This window comes from Cajanus cajan, chromosome 7, assembly GCF_000230855.2.
Source record: "Cajanus cajan strain Asha chromosome 7, NIPB_CcT2T_4, whole genome shotgun sequence".
Taxonomy (NCBI): Eukaryota; Viridiplantae; Streptophyta; class Magnoliopsida; order Fabales; family Fabaceae; genus Cajanus; species Cajanus cajan.
Window position 1 is genome coordinate 39311650 of NC_138523.1, and position 12417 is coordinate 39324066.

At 29.0% G+C, this 12417-nt stretch overlaps 1 protein-coding gene across 1 annotated transcript; it reads left to right on the plus strand.

Annotated features, from left to right (window-relative positions):
• Window positions 1-6062: 6062 nt before the first annotated feature.
• LOC109788642 (protein CUP-SHAPED COTYLEDON 3) lies at window positions 6063-11660 on the plus strand. Its single transcript, XM_020347423.3, has 3 exons — window positions 6063-6559; window positions 9905-10170; window positions 10942-11660. Exons 1-3 carry the CDS (start codon window positions 6391-6393, stop codon window positions 11335-11337), a joined length of 831 nt encoding a protein of 276 aa, XP_020203012.1. The 5' UTR covers window positions 6063-6390; the 3' UTR covers window positions 11338-11660.
• The last annotated feature ends 757 nt before the right edge of the window (window positions 11661-12417 follow it).

The following is a 12417-nucleotide window of genomic DNA, read 5'->3' on the forward strand; positions in this document are numbered from 1 at the left end:
AAAACGTTTATACGTGGCAGTGTGCCACTTGTCACCTTAAGATACATATGCAACGTTATCTCTCTCTCTCTCTCTCTTTCTGTCTATAGAAGAACAGAAATGATTGCACATTTTCTTTCATCGTATCACTATCTCCTATTTTCATTTTCATAAATAATTGCTTTATTTTACTACCCAAAATAAACAGTAAATGTTTATGAAAGAAATTGAAAGCAAAATTAATTTCAGCAAGCACTTATATATATATATATAAAAGTCAGGATTCAATGACATAAGTCTAAAAACTTACAATATGAGATAATATTTAAGATTATTTATATCAAATTTTACATAATTTGAATTTATATCAAATTATATATATATATATATATATTTTATAATGTAAATTTAATTAATTAAAATATTAAGTTATATAATATTATATTAAAAATCATGTATGTTAAATTTCAGATGATTTAATTTTTTTTAAATATATTATTTAAAATTAATATTTATACATATTTTAAATATTATATTATACATTAAAACAAAATAATATAATAAATTATTAAATAATTATGGAATCATGTAAAATAGTGAAATTTGATATTTGTAATTTTGAATATAATACATAATTTAATAATTAGATCGGTTAAATTTAAATTATAATAAAATTATTAAACATATAAAATTTGGCATATATTTTTAAACTTATTTCGGATGTTCATAAATTCTGATTATATATATATATATATATATATATATATATATTTATATTTATTGTGGAGTTGTCAAACTTGCTAGCTAGCCAGTTTGAGTAAGTACTAATACTACATGATTCTACAATTATTTTAGCAAAGAAAAATATTAACAATTCATTTTTTTAATACATTATTTTCCTTAAAAATTGTTAAAAGTCATAAAACTGTGACGCTCATTTTTAATTTATTATCATAATTTTATAATTTTTTTTTTAAATTTAGCTAATAAAAAATGTATATTGTTAGAGAGTTTACCACCAACACTCATCTTTCATTCTCTTAATTAATTAAGATGAATTTTAGTTTAACTTAATCTCACATTTATGAATCATTAGGTCACTCTAGTGATGATTGGATACATGTAAATGCATAAAGACTTAAATGCAATTTTCATTGCGGCCATAGTAATCTTTTTTATTGATAAAAAAAAAATCTAGATTTGTATTAATTTAATAAATAATAAATGATTGTCAAGTTTCATTATTAAATATGATCCGCGTGTTATTTCTTAATGATATCCAATCACATTCGAGGACTGTATAGATGATTGATGATGCTTATACTTGTAGAAATCAATTTCCTGCATTTTCAAGTTATCAGAAGAATCTTTGGATGTTGTTTCGTTATAATTTTATTTATTTTTTTTTCCAATTCTTATTTTCAAATCGACGGTACCAATATATTAAAATTGAAAATGACATAAAGTTCTAAATCGTGGGTCTGACGAATCGTTTATCCATTTAAGAGAGCCATCGATCTCATTCACAAATAATAAGATTTTTTGGTGCTGTGTAAAATTCCTTATGATGGTGGATTTCCTTACAATGTTGCTAAACTAATAAAAGGCATGCTACCATAGCTTTTGACAAAGAGCCATAGCTAAAGATTCTATATAGCTAGCTGGTTCTTTTCATAGTTAATGATAATTCTTAAAGGATTTGATTAGATACATACCACTAATTAACAAAAGTTAAACAAGCTTTGGTTCTTCTTATTGAATTGAGAAAAAAGAATGTTTATTCATCTTTTCTAATTTGGGTAAATATATAAACATCACCTTGCACTTTCGAATGAATTTGCTTGTGGTGAAATAACATTGTTGATAAACTTTGGGCCTTTTATGGAAGTACACACAATATAAACGACCCAAAGCAAAACAATGTAAAAGGAAGAAATGTCACGTATTAATGTGAGAGAGAGAGAGGAAGTAACTTTGTTGAATCCGAAGTACGAAAGAAAACTATTTTGGGTTGATTCTTTTAAAAGAAAGCAAGTTACTTTCGTGATGATAATGTTGGGGTAAAGTAATGGCCAGTTATGAATTCACGATCTAATCAAGAAAACAGCAACATTTTCAAAAAAGCGCGTAATATATAAAGTGAATAGATACTCATCTTTCTAAAAGTGCCCTGTGTAATCCAAGTGCAAAAGATGCCCATATTTGTGCTTAAAGTTGTGCAGGAAACGTTATCTTAATAATATATTATTCATTCTGGTTCAGCATAATCTTGGAATCCGATTAATTGCTACCAATCCTTCTTTTCTATTGTAAAACAACGTATCCCTATATCAGTTTAAACTTTAAAGTGCTTATAATTAATCTGGTAAATTGCAGACCCAGGAGGCACTTAATTGCCATCAAAAGTCGTTAAATCTCTCTATATATAGATGATTAGATAAGAAGCCAAATTTCAGATTCAAGTATATATATGAAAATAAAAGTTTTAACTTTTAAGTAGGTTTCTAGTGAATTATTATTAGGAACCACCTAATAATAAGGATTGAAAAAATGAATTAAAAATTTAGTTTCGACATTTATTACTGTGATTTATGTTTTAAATAAAATTATTTTCTTCATTTATCATAATTACAATGATAATATCAAATTCAAACTTAAGATTACGTGTATTCTAATAAAAAAAATGTTTGAATCTAATTGTTATGTAATGTTATTTTTAAAAATCTGTCTCAAATGATCAAAATCCATTTTTATTAAGATAGTGTCTAGTTAAAAAATCAGCAAATTTATTATATATATATATATATATATATATATATATATATATAAATTTATTATTGAATTATAGAATAAAAATTATTAATAAGCTTTTTTTTTATTTTTTATTTCAAGCCGTATCCTTAATACGATTTAATTTAGATCAAAATTAAAACGGTTATGAGAGCATGAGACACCCGCAAATGCATATAGAAGAAGAAAGGAAAAGGAAAAAAAAAAAGAAAAATCAGAACTGCTATTTAGTTTAATATGAAGGAATATTTCCACAAATAGTATGAAATACTCAAATACAGATGTCATATTTATAAACAAAGAGACAGAAATGAAGATGTAAAATTAAGAATATTAATTAACCAATCATAATAGCGTTCGTTGTTGGTACAGTTTATCATTTTTCTCACATGGTACAGAAGGATGAAGAAAGAGAAGATTAATTATATATCAAAATAATGCCATATATATACTATACCGTGTTAATTAATTAAGTACTAACTGTATTTTAATAAGTAAAAAGGTTTTCTTGTCATGCAATCCTGATGAAAATAAAAATATGTAATACAATATATATTTGTTGGCTCTCACTAATTAATATATATGACATATATAGTTAGGCGAAGGAGAATTGCATGAGGGTATGCGCGTGGCTTTATGTTGACATGGCTATAATTGATTGGCCAGTGTTGATTGACTGATAAAAAACCTCGAGACACAAACACTGATTAATAATAATAGTGAGAAAATCATGCACGCTTATCGGATAAAACAATGTGATACATATTAGAGAGAGTTGAATTAAATCAGAGATTATGAATTCTAGATTCCAATGATATTATTTGTATTTATATATATATAATAAAAAAAAGAGTAAGGAAAAAGAACATACTTAAAAGACACACATTGGAAGAAATAAATTATTGCCCCTGAAAGAGAGGAGAGGAATATGAAGCCGTCACTCATTCTCCAACATGGATCCATCTTCCTCTTCTTCACCTAACAAAGTTCCATCCTTAGACAAAAACCCTAACCTTCACAATCATCTTCTATATCCTTGGTTGAGATAGTCATAATGTTATTTTAGAATAATCTTCTACGTCAAGCCCTAGCAATGACGTGTACCTTCAATATGTGGTGTTGAAACCACATGTGTCCTCGACTCCCCGTTGATTTAGGTCTCAACACATATCGTTAATTAACAAGTTATCTATGTTAATTATTCCCATTAATCGTCTTTTCACTTTGCGTAACACTTCTACCCATACTCTATTATTTTAAGTTAAGTGCATGCCAAATCTTGACGACTGCCACCGCGCTTGCGCTTTATGAATTAATGTTACCTTAATTAATGTTAACTATTCAACATTTTTCTAGTTTCTCTAGCTAGCTCCTTAATCCTTACCTTAAAATATGCAGAGAGTAATCTCTAATTACACGAGGCACTGTTTCCCCGACAGGATCATATTGTAAGATTAATGGCCTCAGTTCCCCCTTTCAATAACTGGATCATTGTCCCCACTTAACTTCTTCACCTTTGGGACCACTCAGTTCCCATTTCTTGCAATGCCGAAAAAGGTCCATATATATCATCTGAAAATGAAAATTGAAAAGTGACCAATTTTACAAGTAATCTTGCTGTATCATGCTTCTTATATTCCCCGTCCTTTTAATTTATACTAATAATATGTGTATACGTATTGGATCATGATACTATGTTTGTTCTCCTTTTGTCACATTCATACATACAGTGCTCGTGAATCGTGATCAGAGCTCTATTATTTTCCTCCAAATTAAACCTTAAGTACAAAATCAAATTATTTATAAAAAAAAATAGACTATGGTTTAAAATATGTATAATTTTTTTAATTAATAATTGTATGTATGATTAAACAGTTGAAGATATGTGTTTATATTATTTAAGTATATGTATGATCAAATAGTTGAAGAAGAGAGGTGAGGGACCCAGTGGAGTCATCGTCTACCATATATACTCCCTTCATTATCATAATTAATTTAGATGATTATACACGTTGTGACAAATACCAATTTTGTCCGCATCTATATTATTATTGCTCCTGCTAGCATAGCATATATAGCATCCCCATCACCCCGAAACAAATAAAAAATAAAAAATCACATACTAGAAATTAAAATTGAGATAAACTAGAATGGAACATGGCCTTATAATTAGGTCCTTTGCGGACCCCAGATCGAAGACAATTTTGGTGCCCCACAAGACGCACATCATTCCAAACTGTTATTCTGTGATCCAAAATGGAACATATGGGACTTCCCAAGTTCATGATTGGCATTAAATTCTAATTCCAGCTATCCATACATGAATTATTTGCTGTGTTTTTTTCTCGGAGCTGTCCATGTTCACCTTTATTCAAGAGGTTAATCAAAACCCTCAAGTGTTGTCAATTGAATCTTAATTGATATACTTCCATTCATTAATTACAAGCATGAACATATTAATTATAGACCCTATTATATATATGGCTGCTAAGTACTAGCTACTTCATAAACTTATATGGTTTGTGACTGCCTACTGTGGAGCTTTCCTATGTGTTTGCCAACCTAACCAATAAAACAAATAGATGGAGCCACACTTGTCCTTTATGAAGAGGATCAGAGTTTTCTTAATGCCCCCATGGAGAAAGATTCAACATGCAAAAAGAGAGTCCCGCAAAAGTACTAGAAGGAAAAAAACGAAAAACGTGATTTTGGGATGATCCACAAGTAATTTCCTTCCTTCAGTGCACTCCAATTAAAGAAATTTAAAACACACCATTAGTTAATTAATTAAATACTAACAAAACCGGAAAAGTGTTGGACTTACTACCAATGAGGTCTCATTGCTTGACATTTTGGGCCGAACCTTTTTAACGAGATGCAACGAAAGTTGATCGATGAACGTCATTAAGGAAAAGTAGGCGAAAATGATTATCAGAATAGCCATGTCATTGGATAGATACAAAAATACGGTTTACAACTAAATCATTCTCGTAATTAAACAAACATGCCTTTATGTGAATTTCAAGATAAATTTTTAAGGTCCTAGTTATAAAAGATTATATATATACACATATATATTCATAAAAAGTACATCAAACACGTTTTCTTCTAGCGGAAGATACATAATGGGAAAAAAGATAATACAAATAAAAGGGGTATTTTGGAGGGTTTCTGTGAATTTTACATTTGGCCTTTTTCTTTTTCCCGTATATTTTGCAGAAAATAAATCAATCATTCCACCCTTATTAGTTATTAGATGCTTTCTTGTAACTTTGGTATTTCTTGAAACTTCTTACTATATTTCCAACCAGTTACACAAGCATGGCCCTGCCTGAATATTGTAGTAAAGAAATTTTATATGGCAAAGTCTCTTACCATCCTATCTATATATATACGCCATACCAACCTTTTCTGCCATAATACCTTAATATTTCAAATATCCAGAGGGAGTAACCTCTCAATTTAAGCTTCCAATTATTTTGATTTTCCACATTTCCATATCCACCTCTACCATATATATCCACAAACCTCTCTATCCATCTAAAAAATTTCAAAAAATCTCAATTAGATTTCCCTCTCTCTCTCTCTCTCTCTCTACTCTCTCTTTGCTCTGCCTTCAAAATGGGTCTAAGAGACATTGGTGCTTCACTGCCCCCTGGGTTTCGGTTCTATCCGAGTGATGAGGAGTTGGTCCTTCATTATCTTTACAAAAAGGTCACAAATGAGGAAGTTCTCAAGGGTACCTTGATGGATATTGACTTGCACACGTGCGAGCCATGGCAACTCCCTGGTATATATATCTATATCTATATACATGTTTTATTTACTTATATATATATATATATCATCCTTTCTTGATCATGTTAATTTATGTGGTTAATTAGAAATATTTGTTTTGTTCTGCATGGCCTCTTCTATTTTTGTTCACAAAATCTTTCTTAATTCCCACTTCTTGCTCATATTTTCTTTCGTGATCATATTAGTAGAATCATAACAATGTTTGCTCATAAACATGGTGTTAAAGTGATAAGAGGGAAAGCTGAGAATACAACAAAATTAAAGTAAGAGTTAGGGAGGGGGTGTTACAGTTATGTTATGCGGGTAATAGTTTATTCAGTTCTTCAATGATTAAGGTGATGACAACTTGATGAGTACATGTATGTCTCTGCCAATATATATCATTTTTGTTCTTTATAGGAATATATAATATATAGTACAACTTGATTTGTGTACTAAAATGTAATAATAGCATGTTTGAAAACTTACTGGTGTGAAAAATATAACTATTAGTTTTGTAAAAAAACACATTTGAGACATGAAAAAACTTGATTTTTATTCTCTAGTTTTTAAATTTATTTTACATCTCAATATTTTTTTTCCTTATCATATAACTTATGGTAAGTGTTAATTTAAAGGAGTATATACCCAAGAGATGGTGTGAATGTGAAATCATCTTGTTTTGAAAACATACATATGAGCCTTTATAATTGCTTTTGTCCTTTTGAAGTTTGTATATAGTTGTTTTTTTGCTGTAAGCGCGTCACAAACACAATCATTTTTTATTGCAAATATATCCATATGAAGATCGAAACGATGACTTTTGTTGTCTGCCTGCTGTGCAGATTCTATATTCCTCTTTTTCTTTAATTTTATTTATTCCCTTATACTGGCCATTTCCAACCATTTTCTTCTCAGTCAAAACAATTTCACCAAGCATTATATTTCTGCGGTTAATTGATTCTTCTACAGTACAATAAATAGTGTTCTTTTTTTCCCAATAAAAGTATTGCTATTCATCCATGAGTGGTAATGATCCACAGACACTTCTATACTCTATATACTCCATTATTACTTATTAATTATTTCACTATCTCTCTCTCTCTCTTTATCACATCATTTCACTTATATATTATACCAACACTTATCTATTTTTCTACCTCCTCTCTAAGTTTCTACTAGAGTTTGGTGTTAACCAAACATTCCCCTTCCTCCACAGTATAATCAATAAGTAGTGCAAGACTAAGAAGAATCGCTGTAGTTTCATTTCTCGGTATTTTCTTCTGAGGAATTAATTATTATATTATCCTTTTTTATATACTTTATACAAAGGTGGTGGATATACCTATCTTGAAGCATAAGACCCTATATTGTACAAGAACCTACTTTTTGTCCATCGATTATTTCATGCAATCTGATTTTGGTTTCAAAACAAATGTGATTTACATGCATGGCCTATATCTATACATGAGGGTTCTTCAACATGTACAAATATCGTCTCTATTGCATTGTTAGTTACACCACCATAGTACCCAAACCGTTGTCACCAAACATTGTTCGCCGGTTGCACATGCACAGCTCGAGTATTTGTTTATTCATATACAAATGTTTTGGCTTTTTGTTCATAAAGATTCTGTCTGGGTATTATTTAAGATTGCTTTATATCTACTTAGATTATAAATGAATAATATAAATAGTAACTTTCGTTATAACTATTTTGTGTTCCGATAATTAAAGTTACTATATATAGCTTGAATAAAGTACAGTAACCGACCATTTGTAACATATCCAAATTCATTTAATACGTTTCCTTAATTTCCTACTTTTCTAATAGAAAATAACACTTTAAAAGAACAAGAGAAATATATTATTATAATTTATCAACCACGTACTATTTCTATTTTACAATTGAAGCCAGGAAAAGAACAACGATTGGAGATGAGTCGTTTCTGATTATTTATAACAGCATATTGTGTGTTTAGTTCTCTGTTCATTCATCCCATCATGCGTTCTAATGCTATGTTTCTGAGAATTGGTGGGAAATTATTACTTATATATTAAACATCTGTTTAAACCAATGCAAGGGAGAAACACACTACCTAATGGTGTCCTCTACATGGATATTGGTCTGATTCATGCATATATATAGAATGGTTGTCACTTTAATTTTACACTACATTACACATATATCACTTATTGCATATTATTTGGAATATATTTTCGAGGAAAATAATAGTATCAAGGAAAGTGTCATATACCTATAAATATTTTATTCTACTATACATGATATATGCATCTAGATAATCTTAAAAATTATTTTGACTTACAAATATTTAATGTAGATAAAACTTAAATATTTGCACTTACAACTATTTATCATAAGAAAATTTACAAAATCTCATTATATATATAACTCATATAATAGATGGATAGTCTGTCTGTGAACAAATGTAAAAAGAATAATTACCTACAAATTTTCAAATTTTTAGTGATAGTTTATCTATTCCTACGAGTTAATTTTCTTGTAGTGTATATTATTTATTTTTAAAAACTCTCGTTTTTATTAAAAATAAATGATCAAAATTTTAAAATAAACCGAACTAAACAAGTATGTGTACTAGTTAAACTAATTTCTTCATTGATTAATTAATAATAACATATACCAATTACTTATTACATTGGTAATAATTATTTAAAAAAAAAAAGTTGTTATGTTAAGCAATCAACACATGTTATTATGATGGAGGTAATATAAATTTTAAGTGTATAAATTGAAAACTAATTTAAGAGTATTTTTAAACATTAAATTAATATCTCCATGTATAAAAAAATATTATATCTCTCATCACTTCACTTTTCTTGTACATGCGTATTTCCTATCCAAGTGATTTTGTCTCGTTATATTCTTATGCATATAAATATATAATTAGAAAATAGTATGAATAATACATAATATATGTTCACTCAATAAATTAAAAGAAAATACCACCTTTTATTTAGTTATAAATTAATGACGTGGTAAAAAAGCAGAGATAGAAACCACACAAGTTACGCAATTACATAACACATAGTGAAACTTGCAAATAACGTGTTTAGGTCATCTTTATCTGATTGGATTGCAAAATTGAAAATTGCATGTAATTTATGTGGTAGCTGACATGTGATGGTGATTACTCAGAAGACCTAATTATTATAATCATCGTAATAATTATACTTCTCGGAGAAAATTAATGGTACATAATGATAGTACATATCTATCAACCTATGCAAAATTTATCCTTATTATTATATTAGTCATGCTTTGTCCATTTGCTACCAAAACTGACCCATCATGTATACATGCATGTGTGCTCCTCAGAGGTGGCTAAGCTCAATGCAAACGAATGGTACTTCTTCAGCTTCCGTGACCGTAAATATGCAACCGGTTTTCGGACCAATAGGGCAACGACATCTGGCTATTGGAAAGCAACGGGGAAGGATCGTACGGTGTTTGACCCCGCCACGCGTGAGGTTGTAGGAATGAGGAAGACGTTGGTGTTCTACAGGAACAGAGCTCCCAATGGCATCAAAACGGGTTGGATCATGCACGAGTTTCGCTTGGAGACGCCACACATGCCCCCTAAGGTTGATTTTCACCTCTTTAATTTCATCACTCCATTTTCAAACGTGCAATGAATGTTAATTAATGTTTTCTTTCCGTTTACACGTTTATACAATAGTAAATGGCCACTTCATTAATTAGGAATGACAGTCTTTGATGAATAATTGAACGAGATTAGGGCATAGTGGGGTAAGGGCAAGTTCCCACGTAAGAGATAGTACAAAGCTTATGATTCTAGTTTAATTTACTAATTAGCAGTTGAAACGCTTACATGAATTGACTAAGATTCCTTAATAATTACTTTCTTCTTTTTTTTATAAAAAAAATCAATACTATAAATTTAACTTTTTTGTTTTTATCTTTAACAAGTTTGTAAGTAAATTAACAAACTAATGATGTTGTTTTAATCAAAATTAAAGCTTCATCTTAATAATATATATATAATAAAAGATTTTATTAAATGTCAATATATATTATAAAAATAAAATTTTAATTTTAATTAAAAAATAATATGAATAAGAGTTATGATACTATATCTTAGTTTTGTACGAAAATTGAAATATATTGTTGTAATTAATAAGTTGTGAAAGTTGGAGATAGGTGGGTATGATTGGGTGAGCATCTTATGTAAGTGTGAGGATTGAATTGGATAGAATAGAATATATTCTTGAAGAGATATATGGTTGGTTGTCTTTGGCGCGTAATTTGGGTGTGAGGATAAAGTTTCTTTAAGCGTGTGTTTTTGGGTTCACATTCATTTATGGTAATTAGGTCAAATTTTGTGTTGATTGCAGGAGGACTGGGTTTTGTGTAGAGTGTTTCACAAAGGAAAAACAGATAACAGTGCCAAACTCATGTACGAGACCACGGTTCCATCCCTAACTTTGTCATCACCAACAAACCAAACCACACCGGTTGGGTATAACCAACTTGTCCCATTCTCCTCCTCAATGGGAACCCATCATCATTATCATCATCATCAAAACCAAAACCAAAACCAAAACTCTTTGATGAGTCTCCTTCAATTTTCGAGGGAAACAAACACCAACTCTAGCACCGTCACTCAGATTAGTCCCAAATGTGATGATGGCTATGAGTTCTTATGGGACATGGATCTCGATGATGGCGTGGCCTCCAACATGGACGGAATGAGATTCGAGGTTGATAATAATAGTGTGGTCTTGATATGAAAAGAAAAAAAAAAGTGAAATGTGTACATGTACATAAATTTATGGTTCATATATCGCAAGTTACGGAAATTGTTGATGTGTGATGTGATGATGGTGTTTGGCTTTAGGGGGCAGGGCACGTGCTTGGATTGGGAATGGTTGTTCCATGGTTGGGGTCTATTGTTCAAGTGTTGTTATATTAATTAGGCTTTTTAGTTTTAGTATTATTTTTTGGGTGGGAATATATGGCTATACATATACATTTAGCATTTGTAGAGGGAGATATGTAGTGATGTACAATTTGTATATTTATATATAATTACTGTCCAATAATTATTCTCTAATTCTATTGGTCTCTTTTTAAATTATTTCCTAGTCCTTTTAAAAAATTCTACGATATCATATTATTTAGAAGAGTACCGGTATAGTTATATATTATAATTTTATTTGTAATAATATTATTATATATTTAAATAGTTTAATTTTAAAAAAAATTTAAGTATATTTTTTGTCTTTTCACTTAAAATTTTTAAATTTCTATATTTTAATTTTAATAATTTTTTAAGTATATTTTTGTCTTTTGTCTTAAATTTTTGAATTTCTATATTGTAATTTTAATATTTTTTTATTTTTACTATTTATTAATTCTTTTCTTTTTTAACTTTTTATGAAAATATTGAAATCTTATAATTTTAATCTCTATAATTTTATCTTACTTTTCATTTTATAAATATAATTTGAATTATTTATTTTATAATTAAATTAGTTTTTTTTTATTCACTCATCCGGACTTCACCCTAAAAAAATGAAATAAGCTCAACTAGCACAGAAAGAGAGGAAAGCAATGCACTAGAGATAGGTGCTTATTTCCTTTCTTTTCCTTTTTTTTTTTCTTTTTCTTTCAAAGGTGTTCAAGGGCTGATTGATTCCGTTTTCCATTTAATAAATACGTAGTTTTTTCTCATAAAACCAGTTACCTTTAACTTCATCATATATGAACACATAATTAAAAATATTATATGAATTTGAGAGAGAGACGTGGAATTTTTGAATGCTTGATTAATGAAGCTTTAATATTCATTTTTAGCAGCTTGGCCTCCT

Coding starts and splice junctions, on each gene's coding strand:
- LOC109788642 (XM_020347423.3), top strand. CDS start 6,391: ATGGGTCTAAGAGACATTGGTGCTTCACTGCCCCCTGGGTTTCGGTTC. Junction 6,560..9,904: donor CGAGCCATGGCAACTCCCTG/GTATATATATCT, acceptor TGTGCTCCTCAG/AGGTGGCTAAGCTCAATGCA. Junction 10,171..10,941: donor CGCCACACATGCCCCCTAAG/GTTGATTTTCAC, acceptor TGTTGATTGCAG/GAGGACTGGGTTTTGTGTAG.